This window comes from Myotis lucifugus, unplaced genomic scaffold, assembly GCF_000147115.1.
Source record: "Myotis lucifugus unplaced genomic scaffold, Myoluc2.0 scaffold_115, whole genome shotgun sequence".
In the NCBI taxonomy this organism is placed as follows: Eukaryota; Metazoa; Chordata; class Mammalia; order Chiroptera; family Vespertilionidae; genus Myotis; species Myotis lucifugus.
This window is the reverse complement of record NW_005871163.1, coordinates 3,636,105-3,653,445: the sequence shown is the minus strand read 5'-3', so window position 1 is coordinate 3,653,445 and position 17,341 is coordinate 3,636,105. Positions and strand designations below refer to the sequence as shown.

Here is a 17,341-nt window from a genome sequence, read left to right as displayed (position 1 = left end):
AAATGAACTCTCCGGAGCGCCTTCCTTTCCACCCGCAGTAACAAAATAGATAAAGCCAACCGGCCATGCCAGCTGTCTGCATGGTGAGTCACTGGGCTTTGTGCAAACCCTGGTGAGGGCTAAATGCATCTGATAAGGATAAAGTGGTGTGGACTACACTCTGTCTGTTGAATTTCCTGTTATAGGTTGACTTGTCAGTAGAAATTGATAATATTTAGACTAAGCTGGCAATCAGAAAGTAATTCCATCGCCTAATTGGGTGCAACAGGAAGTTCAGGATTATGAAATATTTTTTCTGGCACATAACCCCCTTCTGTGGTTGACTCTGACCTCCTCCTCGCAGAGGAGCCTGTGAAGTATGTGCGAGTGCGTGCTGATCTCTCAACAAAAGGCTCTGAGCACCGCTTCCTGGAAAGAGAACTATCGTGCTAATAGCTCAGCTTTGGGGAGGAGAAAAGACGTGTTCCTTTAAAGAGCACTCGGGTGTATGTCTGTGTGCAACACCCTCCCAGGTGGAGAGCCAGGGGGTGAGCAGTGGGGCTGGAAGGCTTCTTGGCTCATGTCTAGGCTCATAAATATCTCCAAGTGGCTTTCGGTGAAGGTGTAGCAACAGCAGCAGAGAAGTGATGACACAGGGAAGGACATGCAGTGTTGGGGTCCTGGCTTCGGGAGTTAAAATGTAGAGCTCACTCCTGGAGTCCTTCCCCACTGAGAAGGGACCCATGAGTGGGTGTCAGCAGGAGCTCTTTCAGGCGGTTTTCAAGGTGCTGCCCAAGTCAATGCCAACTTCACCCAGCCAGGGGGCATCGTTTAGGGTTTTGAGTGCAGTTTAAGCTGTTTGACCAAAATGGCAAAGGGTCAGGGAAAAGAGATAGCAAGTTATAATGAATAAAGAAGAAGACCATTTTAATAGGACCTGAAGATAAAGCCTATTTGTTACCATTGATGTAATTTTCTTGTTTCTTTTGGTAATTTTGCTATTGACCAGCAAGCTATACTGATTAATTGGGTGAGTAGGAAAGGCAACCAGATGATCAGAGAGGAAAACAGGAGCAGATACGGTCATTTCTATATGGCTGAACTATGGGCTCTGCGCTTATCTGCCACTGATTGGTTCAGGCCAGGAGATGGATGGGGTGTGAAAAGCAATGGTGTGCGGGGAACTCGGCCAGCACAGGTTCTCAGGTGACTCCCCGCCAGTAGAACCATAAGTCCTTGTCAGACCCTCCTCAGATACACAGAGGATTCATATCAAGGGGCTCACGATGTAACAAATGTATCTGATTAATCTTTGAAAGAATTCTGTTACCTTTTCTTTATCCATGCTTCCTACTTAGACATTCAAGTGCCCTTTTTCTGAGAGTACGTGACAAAATCCTTAAGAGTTTTTCCATCAAACAGAAATAGCAATTATAGAGTCATTTCAGTGGCATTACTTTTCACTTAAAAAAAAAATAACTAACCCAGTGGATACTATGGGAAAACCACTCCCAAGATGCTAGTGGTACAAGCTTTTCCAATGGATATGGCATGAATGTGCCTTTATTCTACATCTGGATGCACAGGTGACCCCTCCAAGGTCACAGGCACCACCATTTGTCAGTGCTCTCTCTCCATTGCCCACTCTGTCTGCTGATGGGTTCCCTGGAGCTTTCCCTGAGACCAGGCCAGCCTTGGGTGCTGGGGGATCAAGGCCCTGTATCCAGATATGAGCTCTTCTCAGTTCCAGCTGTTCTAAGAGGTTTTCCCTTTAGTAGACCTACTAGAGGCCCGATGCACAAAATTCGTGCAAGAGTAGGCCTTCCTTCCCCCGGCTGCCGGCCCCAGCTTCCCTCTGGCACCTGGGACCTGGGTTTCCTTCCGGCCACCAGCAGGCAACCAGGACCCGGGCAGCCTGGCTTCGTCCGGAAGGTCGTCCAGAAGGATGTCTGGTCTAATTAGCATGTTATGCTTTATTATTATAGATCAGGGTGGTGGTCCAAAAGACAACCCACCCATAGGTCCTCCCAAATGGAAGCTAATCTGGCTCTGATCCAGTTGAGTATTTTGATACAGGCTAAGGCAGTGATGGCGACCCTTTTGAGCTCAGTGTGTCAGCATTTTGAAAAACCCTAACTCCTAACTTAACTCTGGTGCCGTGTCACATATAGAAATTTTTTGATATTTGCAACCATAGTAAAACAAAGATTTATATTTTTGATATTTATTTTATATATTTAAATGCCATTTAACAAAGAAAAATCAACCAAAAAAATGAGTTCGCGTGTCACCTCTGACACGCGTGTCATAGGTTCGCCATCACTGGGCTAAGGTCTCCCCAAAGGCACCTCTCAATTCCATACCAGAAGCAATATGTTAGCAGCCAGACTCACTACGAACAAAGGAGAAACGTGGCTGCCTCTTCCACTCAGCTTCCAACTGGCAGGAAATGCCTCACTCATGTTGCGGGACTACTTGGCTTTGGTTACTTGGCATTGGCTTCCTTTTTTCCCTCAAGGACATTTGAATTATATTCAGAATGTTCATACTTATAAATATATATATCCAAATAATTTTTTTAAGTTTCTGACATGATATGACCTTGTTTTTAATAACAAGCATTCTGCAAGGCTTTCAGTAACACAGAACAGAGCATGATTCCTGACTGGGAAGACAGCGCCACAAGGTGTAATCTGGTATTGTGGCCAGTTGTGAGAAAAGGGAGGGAGGCAGGAATCGGGGCAGGGACCCTTTGGCCATATCCTATGGGTGACTTCAGCTCCTTCACCTCAAGTTCATTGAGGGCAGGGGTGCAGGGATATGATTCGCAAAGAGAAGGGAAAGAAAGGAAACGTTCTTCCTCTGCCCCGCACGTGCCAGGGACCCGTCAGGAAGGACAGGAGGGAAGGGGGCAGTTGGGGGGGGAGGCAGGGAAAGATACTGCAGGAAGGAGGCAAGGCTCCTTTGTGGAGGAGGCCAGTGGAGAGGAAGGAAGAGAAAGAGTTTTCCCTGCTTATTTTAATCAGTGCCTCCTAAGGGGGATTTACTTTGGAACCACAGCAAGTCTAACCTAAAGTTACCAAGTTGTAGCTTGCTCGTCAAGTTACACACAGAAAACTGATCAGTACCAGAGGAGGGTGGTGACGTCCCCAAAGTCACGGTCAGAAAGTGCAGATCAGAAACTAAAACCTGAAGCAGTACCGTCAGTATCGTGTATCACGTGTCACTCGACACTTCATTTATCTTTGATTTGTGTTTTTTTTATTTATAGTTATTTTTGATTTTCATCAGAAAAAGCCAGTAGAACTGTTATTATGAGTGGAAAACAGCATTCTGAAAGGGAAAACAGACTAGCTTAGGTTAAAGTCTGAAAAAAAATTAATTTTTATTTTATTTTTATTTATTGTTGACAGTATTATAGATGTCCCCCACTCCCCTCCTTTGCCTCCTTCCAGAATAAAACAATTCTAAGCCCACAAAAACATATGTAATAGTAGAAATAATAATGAAATTAATTGCTAGTGGTTAATGATCATTTACTATGAGTAGGTTATGCTCCGTGTATATTAATAATTTACTTATAACAACCCTTATCAGATAGGTAGGAGGGAAGGGGATTGAGGAAATGAATGAATTGCTGCAAAGACTGTGTTCTCAGAATCCTTGAAAGGCAAAAAAAAAAACCACTATAAAAATGAAGAAAGGCCTCCCATTTTCTGTCCCCTTTGCACCCTTCTTTCCCCTCTCCTACCCCAGTGGAACCTCCAGCTCCCTAAACTTCAGACCAATCAGAGTAAAACTCTCAGAGTTCTCCAAGTGCGGGGAGCAGGCAGCAAGGGAGCTAGCCCAACGTGTGGTCTTTCCCAAGAAGGAGCTTACCTACCAGGCCTCTAACTTTTTAAAGGGGGAGCTCTGCATGAGATCACCAAACAGGAAAAAATGTCAGCAAAAGGCTGCTCAAACCATTCTCGAAGCTTCCAAAACACCAAGGTGAGGAGAAGCCATCCTTGGCTAGCCTGCTAGACAGTTTAGAAAGACAGTTGTTAAGATCAGATTCTCGAATCTCAGAGGGAATGGGGTGGGGGGAAGGAGATCAACCAAAGACCTTGTATGCATATATATATACATAACCCACGGACACAGACAATAGGGTGGTGAAGGCCTGGGGTGGGGGTAGAGGGGGTAGAAGGAGTCAATGGGAGGGAAAAGAGGACATATTTAACACTTTTAATAATAAAGATTTTTAAAAAAAAGCTTGTGGTGACCTGGCCAATACCTTTTCGAGTGGAGGGGAGCAGGGGAAAGAACATGGTACAAAGGATGAGAGAATAGATTCAGTACTCAGGCTGCAGCTAACACCTGCCTTAAGCAGAATAGAGTCTTAGTTTGCAGGTGTTATTTTGCCCAGCACTGTTTTATGAAGAGAGCCTCTTAGTAAAATGTGGAAAGTGCCACTGTGTTTCCACTGCATATGCATGACTGCGTGTCCCCAACTATGAAAGGTAGGTGAAGGATGCAGCAAAGCGTCCAGTTAACACCCCACAGCCTTAAACAGGGTGTGCCTTCATCCCCCAGGAATCAGGAGCGGACAGTTACTGATGTGAATGCTCACTCGGTCCATTCTCCTTCTCCAATCATGTAAACTGTCCTCTGGCTGGACTCTAGAACTCAGGAGACTCGTTTTGAATGAATACATTCATTCACCAAGAGTTTATTTATCACACAGGTCTCTCTGTCTCACTTTGTGCTCGGGATACATAAGTTGAATAAAACACAGCCCATGCCCTGGAGGGGATCACAGGCTGGTAGGATTCAGTTAACTGGTCTCTATTTTTCCTTAACCCAGGCCAGCATTTCCCACAGCATTGCCCAGACACCTCCATTAGACACGCAGGTTCCAGGGCCCACCCTGACCTACTGAAACACAGTCTGCCTCTTTAACCAGGTCCTCCGGTGATTCTGCAAGAGCTGTCCACTTAGCCCATTAATGAAAACGTTTCTTTAACTCATTGTCTTCGCTTGATGCTTTAAAGAAATAGGAATAACTGCATGTATAGGATTAGTTATCATCTTCAGATGATTTTAACGATCTTACTGGCTCCAGTTGTTGGGAGGAAGGACTCAGGGGTGAAGATTTCACTCAGTCTTGTAAACGGAGGGACAGATTTGGGAAGCATTGGTCAGATCAATGAAATATCTCTTGCTAAAGAGGATCTTAAGAGACCAACCAGCTGAGCTCTCTGGTGAGTAGAAGAGGATGAGGCTCAGTGAGAGGAACCCGCCCTCCCAGTCTCCAGATTCTTCCCTTAGGTCCCCTTACGGCAGCTCCTCCTTGCCGTTCTTATTCTCCCCAACCCCCCAGTTCTGTTAACAAATCCTGCGCTTTAATTGTGATCCTTTTATTTAGGAAAGTCCTTTGAAGACCAAGCCACTTCCATTTCTCTCCTTTTTTGCAGTGTGGTGAGCAATGTGTGTCCTTCTCTCTTCTCGGGCCACCCTCACCGCCCCTCTCCCAGGTTCCCCCCTCTGTGCTGGTGGGAGCTGAGGCTGAGGGGAGCGCTGGCTGGGGTGCGGGAAGAGCCCGGCTCTCTGAGGCTGGAGGTTGGGTGGTCTGAGGAAGCGGCAGGAGTTGATGTCTGTTTGCTGCAGGGAAGGCGGGGTGGGGGTTCGTGTTCACGATAAACCTGGCCTGCAGAAAGGCGTGGGTCCAGCAGGCAGGCGGCAGTCTCATCATGGGACTCCGCCCACATGGCAGCAGCTAAATGTTCGCCCTCCATCCCCGTTGCCATCCCAGTCAGCTTTACGAAGCCTTTCTTGGGAAACTCTCTAGTTCATTCTAATCCAGTGGTTCTCAACTTTCTGGCCCTTTAAATACAGTTCCTCATGTTGTGACCCAACCATAAAATTATTTTCGTTGCTACTTCATAACTGTAATGTTGCTACTGTTATGAATCGTAATGTAAATATCTGATATGCAGGATGGTCTTAGGGGACCCCTGTGAAAAGGTCATTCAACTGCCAAAGGGGTAATCAGAGCAAATGTCACGTAGAAATGAGGCTTTCTGCTGTGTCCATTTGAAAGCGTAGAGGTGTTATAGAAAGAAAAAGAAAAATCCATCAAAGGCCATTACAGCAGTTGCCATTCTAAGAAAAATCAGCGGGTGTCAAAAATATTTCAAAGTTGAATGTCTGTTTCAAGCATGTGTGGAAAAAAAAAAAAAGGCCTGCAGGGCAGCAGAAGATGTGGGGGAGGCCTTTCCAACCAGTTGTAATGAGGTGATTCTATCAGGTCTATCCATGCTTAGAATTAGCACTTCATTTTAAGGAAATTCCGTATTTGTGAATCCTAAAATTTGAAAAATCAGAAATCTGCTGATGGGCACTCCACCCTGTAAAGTGGACTAAATTTTGCAATGTATGATGTAGCCGAGGCTGCCTGAGACAGGAGTCTAGGAAATTTTGGGGACCTACTATGGGCCTCTATTTTCTGATCTGTAAAATTTAGGCTCAGAAATTCTGTGATTTCCTCAGTGCCTTAATCTGTTATATGCATGACTTTCTTTTGCAGAATGAATTTTCAAAAAAGCTCTTATTTCAAGGTCATTGAGTACATGTATCAGAGCCTAGTGTCCTCTCTCTGAGACCTGTGGATAGCAATACCTTTCATGTAGTGTCTCTTTTTTTGTTTTGTTGTTGTTGTTAATCCTCACCCAAGAATATTTTTTCCATTGCTTTTCAGAGAGAGTAGAAAGGAGGGAGGGAGAGGGAGAGAGACAGAGGAGAGAGAGAGAGAGAGAGAGAGAGAGAGAGAGAGAGAGAGAGAGAGAGAGAGAGATTGAGAGAGAGAGAGAAACATCGAATGGTTGCCTCCTGCACATGTCCTGACCAGGGCCTGGGATCAAACCTACAACCCAGGTACGTGCCCTTGACCAAGAGAATTGAACCCAAGACCCTTTAGTGCATGGGCTGACGCCCTAACCGCTGAGCAACACTGGCCAGGGCCAGAGTATCTTATAATGAGTCATTTGTGTATTTCAGTAAACAAATGTTATATTCTACCACTACTGCTCCCCGCCCCCACCCCATAATGAGAAATCCAAAATGGTTCCCCTGGAACTGAACCCATTTCTGTGCTGAATGCTCCTAGGGCAAGACTGTCAGAAAAAAGAAAGACTGTGCAGCTTCTATCTCAGAACTTGTCGCCTGCTGCTGCCGTCCTTCAGATTCACGCCCTTTGTACTGAAATGTTATTTTGTAAAAATAAAAATGAGATTGAAGGAGTGACCATTAAGAATGGGGAACCCAAAAAGAATTGTATCCACGTGCCCACCCTGTCTGATGTCGCATATGGGACCATTAGCTCAGCCGACTTCGAGCCTCTGACCTGAAATTATTCCTCACTAATGCCCTGGGGTGGCCTTTGACGAGTAAGATGTATCATTATGGAGGTGGAGAGATTTGGTTTAGGTCTGGTTTAGATTTTTCAAGCTGCCACATGACCTTGGGCCCAATTCTCTACCTCCCCAAGCCTCAGTTTTCCCACCGTAAATATAAGGATGCAGATAACTATGGTATAGATCAGCGGTCGCCAACCTTTTGGACCTCACGGATCACCAGTGGTCCGTAGACCACCGGTGGGTGACCACTGGTATAGATAACTCTGTTCTATGGTGAAAAACAAGTTAATGTATATGAGAGTGCCTAACAAAATCCTTGGCACTTAGTAGGTACTTTTAAAACCATATTGCGATTATACACATTGCAAATGTACTAAATGCCACTGGCTCATACACGTAACATTGGTCCAAAGGGTAGATGTTGTGGCACGTGTATTTTACCACACACATGCACAGGAAAGGATTGCTACACCTGACCATCATCTCTTAATACCTAACAGGGATCAGCCACGTCTTTAACATTCTGGGGCCTAAGGGGAAACTTCACCATATTGGCAGAATATTAGTGCTGGAGGTTGACCTTGAACATCAGCTAGTCTGACTGTTCCAAATGGTGGTGCTCCATCCCACCAAGCCTAGGACCCCGGTCTTCACATTTGCCCCACTTCCCGGAAGCTTGACTTCAACTTCCCAGGTGGTTTTGGCCGCACAGGGCATGGTGGTGGCAAATTTACAGCAGAGTCCTAATGGCCCTACCCAGTGGTGGCCAGTATTCCTCCCAGGTGCAGCCGGGCCTCCGGTGCCGGGTCACGGAACAGCTCCACCTGATGGGCTTCTTTGCCATCACGGGGTGATCTTTGGTTGGTATGTAACTCTCCTGGGGCTCAGCCACAAAAATTCAAATGCGGGTTTGCTTTTGTTTTTACCCCAGAAAGATCAAGTGTTTCATGACGGATAGCTTTCTTTCTTCCTTCCTTCCTTCCTTCCTTTCTTTCTTTCTTTCTTTCTTTCTTTCTTTCTTTCTTTCTTTCTTTCTTTCTTTCTTTCTTTTTTTTTCAACCCATTTTTTGAACCTTAAGCCCTGGGAGAATGTGCCACCACCCACTCTTTGGATTTTGATTATTGATTATTTTGATTTTGGTTATTGATGCCGATAGAACCATTTGAGATATTTTTATTCACAGTGAATTTATGTCTCTAGAGAGTCTGGCCTGGAAAAATTGTCAGCCTTAGAATGTTCTGATCTAACATTTGTGCAGAACGTCAGTGCTGACAGTGCTCACCTGTTAGAGAGGGGCCCGGGGAGGCCGTAGATGGAGGGGCAGCTGCCCAGCTCAGGCCCTCCTACCCTGGGTGTGGTTTGTTAACTAAAAGCAATAGGCGGTCGGAGCACCAGGTGACCCAGCAGTAAGTGCTTGGCAGAAAGCGCCCTCTGTGGATATGAATGGCCTGTGATGCTGTTTTCTTTTGGTTATAGCAAGCGGATGAGACCCTGGATTTTGAAGAACAGATCTTGGAAGCTGCTAAATCCATTGCTGCTGCCACAAGTGCCCTGGTCAAGTCTGCCTCGGCAGCCCAGAGGGAGCTGGTGGCCCAAGGAAAGGTGGGTGAACCCTGCTGGCCGACTGGTAGGGCGTTCACATAGTGAGGGCCTATGAGGGAAGGAGGTGAACGCTTCGGGCCTGACCAAGGAAACCTGGGCTGTGCCTTCCCTCACTGAATGACCAGCCTGCCCCAACTGACTGCAAACTCTGCTTATACCTGATCAACAGACTCCTGGGCCCTCATCTGCTTCTGGTTAAGGAAAGCATCCCACCCTGGACAGCGATCAGGGCCTGAACAAGACATGTATATTCCCTCCGTACATGAGGCTGTTTAAAGGTGTAAGCTGTCATATTTTCCTGGTGGCGGCTCTATAAGCACCACAGTCAGGGCTTTATAATACCATCTTACAACTCCAATGGCCCCATTCATTTCTGAGCACTGTGTAGCTGAATGCTGTCCAACCCTGCAGTTAGCGTTTTCCTGAGCCCATTGGCCAGAAGGCCGGGCTCATTTCCAATCTGAGATGTCTTCAATCTGCTTCATCTCCATCACCCATTCCATCTGCATTAGCAGGAAAGCATTGTGTGTTTTTTCCCAATAATCCAAAGAATTAGTAGTACACTAGACTAATCCTGGCTATAGGAAGGTCTTCCGATTTCAAATACTCCCTGTGTCCTGTTTCTCCCATACAACATGAAAGCACCCCTCCAAACTGTGTCCGCAGAGAGCCTCTCAAATATAAAGGCAGCACAGAAATCCTGTCAGGGTGAGGGTTAGGAAATTGGGTCGTCGTAACTGTCAGCCACTCTGTTCGATATTAAAAGGCCTTTGCTGTCAGTGTACAGAGAAATGGCTATGGCTGTGTCCTGACCCCAGAGCGTGTAGAACAGACAGGAAGTTACGCCAACCAGGGGCTGTCCATCTTCCTCCAGGAAGTTTCTTGTGAACGTAGACATATCTTAGTCTCAAACTACATACTTTTCTTTCTAAACCATTGTGTGGTATTTTATTCAGTTTTAACGTCTCCCTAAGTGGCATGCAGTCTGTTCCTTTATGGTTATGGTTCTCACTTATCCCCTATGGATGTAGCACAATGCTAACCTTACTTACCAAGTACTTGTTGACTAATCAATATTAAAGACCAAAAATGGGTCACTGAGGAGAAAATCCTACCTAAAAATTTCATTTTATTGGTAAAGGGCCAACTGTGTGCCAGGCACATTGCTAGAGTCTAGAGCCGTGGTCGGCAAACTGCGGCTCGCGAGCCACACGCGGCTCTTTGGCCCCTTGATTGTGGCTCTTCCTAAGCCTTAGGAGTACCCTAATTAAGTTAATAACAATGTACCTACCTATATAGTTTGAGTTTAAAAAATTTGGCTCTCAAAAGAAATTTCAATCGTTGTACTGTTGATATTTGGCTCTGTTGACTAATGAGTTTGCCAACCACTGGAGAGAATCGAACTCAAGTGGGGCAGAGCCCCTGTCCCCCGCGGGACTTAGATGGCCAAGTGTTTAACAAGTTGGAAAAGGAGGTTCAGCTGGACTTGGGTGAACTTATATGCAGGACTTTGGGGTTCCCCTGACATTCACCAAGCCATGATGTGATTCCTGTAATTGCTGACAGATCCTCAATTTTATATTCAAATATAATCATCTGTTACCTCTCCACTCACCTCCCACAAGTGTAAAGGTATTTCCTCCCATAGATACTCCCTCTGAGTAGAAAATATTTCACTTGTTGCCATAATTTCTAAATAGAAACAGAGATCATCTTACTTCCAGCCTCTTAATGCTCTCCCCACCCCCCACCCCCACAAAGCGGTCTGTATTTCCTTAAGGGTCTGCGCTTAATTGTACTAAAGAAAATGTACCACCCATTTTTGCACCATCTGCCAGAAAAATCACAGCACGGCTTCGGGTTCTGTGATCAGGAGCGGTTGAAGTTTCCCTTGGCTCTTGAAAGAAGAGGCCTCAGGGGCTCTCATGCTTGAAATGGAGAAAGGTCGGCAGAGAAGAGCCTGTGAAGACAGCCCCAATCTATCATTCCTGAGCCATTTTCCCAGAAACTCAATACCTGGCAACCAAACAGAGGCCATTCGGAGCATTTCAGAGTGGCTCCCTGTGGCCCAGAGGAAATCCCGCCGGCCGTGCTGGTGCAGTCTCCCAGTGGCCAGTGGTCCACATGGGAACGGGTGCTCCATTCTCATGCTGGTGCTGATGGGGGAGTCCCTGGGGGTACTGCGTGTCTGGGGTGTTTTTCTCTCTGGTTTCGGGCAGTGTGGGGTCTGAGGGGCTTCGGGTCACCCTGCGCCTTCCAGCTCTCATTGCAGACTTCTCACCTCCACTCTCTAGGTGGGCTCCATCCCCGCCAATGCCGCGGATGACGGACAGTGGTCGCAGGGGCTGATTTCTGCTGTGAGTCGCCTTCTCCTTCCTCCCCACTTGGGTTTTGGAGCCCCTGCGGGAGGTTTGGGCCTTGGCTCACTTCTCTGTTGACTGTCCCCAGGCCCGCATGGTGGCAGCTGCGACCAGCAGCCTCTGCGAGGCGGCCAACGCCTCTGTTCAGGGACACGCCAGTGAGGAAAAGCTCATCTCGTCCGCCAAGCAGGTCGCCGCTTCCACGGCTCAGCTGCTTGTGGCCTGCAAGGTGAAGGCCGATCAGGACTCAGAGGCCATGAGGCGGCTACAGGTAATGGTCACTGATGCTGGTGGGAAAATACTCCTGTTGGAGCGGGTAAGTGTCGCCAAAGGGGACAGTCTCACTTCCTTGGCATGACCCACCAGGCCTTCCATCAGCCAACTCTGTGCCACTCTTCTCATTTTCTGCCACGTGCAACCATGCATCCTACACCTGCTGCCCCACCAAACTGACATTCTCCACGGGGGCCTTCTGGTCTCACGCCTTGGGACCCTCCTCCCCACCCACCCAGCCTGGGGCACGCCTACTTGTCCTTCATGACTCTGCTCCAGGGTCACCTCTCCTGGGAAGCCCCTCCTCCCACCTTGCCTCAGGCAGCCAGCCCCGCCTCTGTCCTGCCAGAGCCCCAGCCAGACCACTCATGGTTCCTGGCCCACCACGTTTATCTTTACATCTGTCTTTGACAAGGCGGGCAGCTTCTTAGGTGCGGGCACCAGATCTGTATCTTAGCATCTCTCCCACTAAGATGGTGCCTGTTTCAGTGGGAGTCCTCCTCCTCTGTTTGCTAAGCGGGGAGTGAGAGGACGGAGGAGTTTGTCCAAGGCTGTTGTAAGGTTTCCCAGAGCCCAGAGAACGTGCTTGTGAAGGTGACAACCAAGTCCTTCCCAAGGCATAGGTTTTCCTGATCGTTTTCATTACCGAGTATTTGGAAACGCAGTGAAAGAAATGTTTGAGTGAAAAAGTCACATAGCCTCAACATTGTCAGAGATTATCATTTTTCTCTTCCTGTGTTTATCTGTATACCAAATAGTTTTGTCTAGTTGTAATCACGGCAAGAGGCATTCTGCTTTTTTTCACTGAACATTTTATCATACATATCTTTTTCCTTGAAGGAAAGGCTTCATAATTTCTCTGTGCAAAGCTAACTGGTCCATTCTTCATGAGCCTCATTTTTAATGATTGCATGATATTGCATCAGCCAGTCATGCCAGAATTTCCCTACACTTTTGACATTTTGTTTCCAATTTTCTAGATTTTTATTATGTGTTATGATACAGATTGTTTATGTTCTAAAAATATGTTTACATGAGTCATAAGCAATTTCATAAATGGCAGAAATAGTTGAACAGTTCTACCAAAGCTCAGAACTCTCGTTTTATTTTGGAAGTCCTGACGCGCATTTCTGTTGTTTGGTCCTCCCGAGTGTCTCTCTGACCCTCCTCCCTCACCTTCATCTGACTCCTGGGATAAACCCAGCGGGGGAGTGGGGAGCTGCACGTTTGTGAATTGTGATTTGTGGGTTTGGGAAACGCTTTTGAGGACAACATTCTGAGTTAAGAGAAACCAGGGTTCAAGTGCTGCCTCTGCCATGCATTAAGGGTATGATCTTACACAAATCACTCAAAACTTTTCAGGCCTTAGTTTGTCTCTTCTGTAAAATGGGAATGGAGATACCTGCATTGGCCTGTGAACATGCTTTTGTGAGGCCTCGGGCTTTACACAGATCTAGCACAGCATCACTGTTGCTGATTTAACCGGATGCTGCAATGTCATGGGTGGGTTCCTCACAATGACCCAGAGGTTTTCTGAATAGACAGACCTATTCAAATCCCAGCTCTATAGCTTACTAGCTACAGGGTCTTAGACAAGTTACTTCAGTTTCAACATCAGAAAAGCAGACTAATGAGTTCTGACCTCATAAAGCTATTTTGAAAATAAGCACAGGATGACTGCTTGTCAGAGATGAATTGAAGCACTCCCTTCTCATGCAAGCTCTCATAGTCCCTATTTGTCACATTAGCTCACCAACCAGATGGGCCCATTGATTTTGAATGAGAACTGATTTTTGAGTTTCTGAGGTTTAACCTCCAAACACAAATCTTTGACTCTGAGGGGATCTGGGCCAGGACTTCAGAAGCTTTAAAAAAGCCTTGACCACCATTAGAAGATCATCCCAAACCTCTGGTGGCAGAAGACGAGCCCCCAGCATTAAGAGTAAGCCACCCTGAGCATGAGGTGAGGCCAGTGTGGGCCGGAGCCCTCACTGAAGGTCTGGACTCTCACTGAAGAGCTCCCCTTCGTCTGTCTCTAGCAGTTGCTCATCCTTGAGCAGGTGACGTAAAGCCCAGCTCTGCCTCTGAAAGTACATCATAAAGGCCTTATCACTGTGGTGCTCCCAGCCCTTTCATGCAGGGGTAGAGTGTGAACTCATAGCCCTTCATTTGACCAAAAAAAAAAAACATTCAGTGAACACCAACCCTGGGCAGCCACTGTGCCAGGTGCTGGGGATGCAAAGATTCAAGTCACAGCCCCTGCCCTCAGTTACTCCCTGTCCATGAGGGAGAAAGGCAATCACAAGGTGGTAAGGGCTACAGAGAAGGCAGCACAGGGCACTCCAGGAGCACTGGGGTGGGCAAGACCCAGGTGGACCGAGAAAGCAATGTCCGAGCCAAGGCCTCAAGTATGTCTAAATGGAACAGGGCAGTGTTTCTAAACCAAGGAGGCAGCCCTGAGGGCTTCTGTTAACACACACATCACAATGCTATGTCATTTATTTACATAATTGTACTTCCCTTCCAAATTGTGTGTTCCTTGGAGGCCAGGAACTGGATCTCATTCTTCTGTGAATGAGCTAAGATTAGGTTGGTGCCAATGTTGGTAGAATCAGTGGATGGATGGATGGATGGACGGACGGACGGACGGATGGACCAATAGACACTGACAGATGGATCCTAACTAGAGAGAACCTCTGTGTTGTGTTTAGATGATAAATAGATTCATAGTCTCATGAACTGCACCTTCATGTCTGTTCTTGCCTGATCCAAATGGCTGTTCCTAATGATACAATGTGTGTTTTGTTTCCTCTCCAGGCGGCAGGAAATGCTGTGAAAAGAGCCTCAGACAATCTTGTCCGTGCAGCCCAGAAGGCAGCATTTGGCAAAGCTGATGATGACGATGTTGTAGTGAAAACAAAATTTGTGGGGGGCATTGCTCAGGTTTGTGATTAAATCCAGACAATGTTTACTCCCACGATGGGCACTGTGTTATACCAGAGACACAAAATAACAGTGACCTAAACGAGATAGAGGTTTATTTCTCCCGTGTGACAGTCTGGGTGTAAGCAGTCTGCATTCTTACCCACTGATAAGCCCAGACTTTATCTCCCTATTGCTGAACCTTCCCTAAGAAGTGGTCCTTGGCCACTTGGTCCAAGGCTTTCCAGCCTTGGACCTGGGCTTTCCAGCCAGCAAGAAGAGGTAAAGGAGGGGCCGCACGGCCCTGAAGTTGCCTGCATGGCTTCCTCTCACATGTCATTGGTCAGCACTGTTACTTGGCCAACCTCGCCGTAAAGGAGGCTGGGAAATGCAGTCTTCTTAGTGTCGCATGCCTAGCTAAAAGTCAGGGATTTTGTTATAAAAAAGGAGAAGAGGAATTGGAGGATAGCAATATTATCCTGTAAGTAAAATGATGGATGCATTTGGGGCTGCTACCCACTCAAGATACTTGGCTCAAAAGAGAATGGATGGACCCCTTCCCAGAATGTTGATGAGAGTAGACGGGGTAGCAGAGAGTAGCCTGACTTGGGCAAGGTTGCGTTCACGGGCTTGGGAGGGAGGGGGAAACCGGGAAATCAGGCTTGCAGTTCAGAGTGCGTGTGACATAAATCTACTCTCCGAGGTTGGTTTTCTCGGCACCAGGGACACCGAGACCCTGTTACTGAAGTTACTCACTCCCGTGCCGGCCTTAGCTCTTCCCGAACCGCTCCCTCTATTTGGAAACACACTGGACTCACCCTTACCAGACTCTGTTTCCTGACTCACTAGTTCCATGAGGAGTTCTATGAAGAAGGGTCTCTGATCCAATAAGTGTGTGGAATGCTGTACTCTCTACCCACTCCTCAGAGTATCACAGCGATCGTTGGCCTAGTAAAGGCTCTGAAAAGGCCCACAGGAAAGAAATCTAGTTGGCTTTCTTGCACACAAACTTACCTTTTTCACTAAATACCTGTTTACGAATATTCCTCAGATCATACCGTAGAAGCATGAAATAAATGTATGAGAGCCATCTAGTGCCCACTGCTCCAGCTTCGGGAATACCTGGGCCAGGCCCTGCACCCCTAGCTGGGGACTGTGGGAAGTGGACTCTCTCTCTCTCTCTCTCAGCTTCAGGTTCCTCATTGGAACAATGGGGTGGTCAATGGGGCACACTTCACAGTGCTCCCAAGAAGATGACGGGACACTCCACCTAGCACACTTACACCAGAACCCGGCACTTAGTAGGGATGACACAGACATTGGCTATTAAGTTGGTGGCCAGAAGTCAGCTTATTTTCTTGGGTCAACTGGCTCATCGGTCTCAGAACCCAAACCGTGGCCCCGAGGCTGGTCTCCAGAGCCAGCACGTAGTCCCGGTGCCCTGCTGTGTCCCGTGCAGCAGGCGCTGTGGGAGCTCAGGAGGCAGGCCCTGGAGGGCAGGGCAGTCCCCCGGGAAGTTTTACATCCATCCAGCTTGTTGCTCTCTTTCCAGATTATCGCTGCCCAGGAGGAAATGCTGAAGAAGGAGCGAGAACTGGAAGAAGCAAGGAAAAAACTGGCCCAGATCCGCCAACAGCAGTATAAATTCTTACCCACTGAGCTGAGGGAGGACGAAGGCTAAGGCCGTGGCCGAGGTGGCGAGCCCCCAGCGGACGGCTCTGAGGGAACTGGACAGACAGTGTTCCTGGGAGGCGGGGAACTTACCTGGAAGCTGCCTGCCTCCCCCGGGGCCAGCCCAGAGCCGAGTGCTCATCCTCACGTCTGTCCCGTCGGGCACCAGCTGCATGATCGTGATGTCACACGGTACAGTGTCCCACCCACAGCTCCTCCGCCAGCTCCCCGCCAGCCTCGCCGCATCTCAGGAGAGAGGGCCGTGCATTGTGTGGACTGTTACCAAAAAAGAGAAGTCAGTATTATGTCGTTCTCAGACACCTGTGCTCTCTGTCGGTCCTTCTCCGGGCCTGCTCCTGGGCCTGTTGAAATCTTAATAGGAAAAAAATCATGGCTTGGGGAAATCACGGATGCCATAGATATTCACAGCTGCTCTTCTCCCCCCCAGGAGAGAGTGGGAGTTGGAGTTGAACATGTTAATAAAAGACAGAAACGTAAGCCCGTGTGGACTCCAGGAGGGCAATGGGGGTCGTCCTTCTGGCTCACCCACAGGGTGACGAGTTCCTGCTCCCGTTTGCACGCCTTCTTGCCTCAGTGTATAAGCTCCCTGGACAATCGCAACCCCGTCTTATATTCTGTGGCCCAGAAAATCAAACAATTATTTTTATTTCTCTCCATAATCCAAAGGGAAGAGGTGTGGGGTACCTGTCAGGGCTCGGCAAGCAGGGGCTGTAATAAAATGTGTGGGTCCTTACTCCGCAGAGGCTGTTTCAGTTCCTACAAGTCCATTCACACAAACCCACAGCCCCCAGGTGACAGGCAGTTCAGCACCCCCTGGCAAGCCTTCAGGGTGGGGGTGCAGCTGAAACAAAGCAATTCCTTGGTGGCTCCGTCTTCCAAGTCCCACATCAGCTCCTCTGCTCTGAAGTGGTCAGAATTCAGAATGGAAAGGCATTTGTTTAGTAAAAGTCTGTCTCCTTTCCTCCCTCCTAAGATGGGCATTTTCCCTATGTCTTACGATTCCTAAAACCTAGATGCATCCTAAAATCAATGTGAGCCTTTTACAGGATCGCTTTGCTTCTCCTTGCATCTTCTCAGTGCAGCTGTATTTTCGGAGTCCGCCTTCCAGATGTCAC

General features: G+C 47.6%; 1 protein-coding gene across 1 annotated transcript in view; it reads left to right on the top strand.

Annotated features, from left to right (window-relative positions):
* Positions 1-16,959, top strand: part of TLN2 (talin 2) — a 336,513-nt gene extending 319,554 nt beyond the window's left edge. The window contains exons 55-59 of the mRNA XM_023757837.1: positions 8,854-8,979; positions 11,274-11,336; positions 11,428-11,610; positions 14,430-14,555; positions 16,087-16,959. Of these exons, the coding sequence (XP_023613605.1) occupies positions 8,854-8,979; positions 11,274-11,336; positions 11,428-11,610; positions 14,430-14,555; positions 16,087-16,215 (627 nt within the window). The 3' untranslated portion in view covers positions 16,216-16,959. The remainder of the gene's footprint in view (positions 1-8,853; positions 8,980-11,273; positions 11,337-11,427; positions 11,611-14,429; positions 14,556-16,086) is intronic.
* The last annotated feature ends 382 nt before the right edge of the window (positions 16,960-17,341 follow it).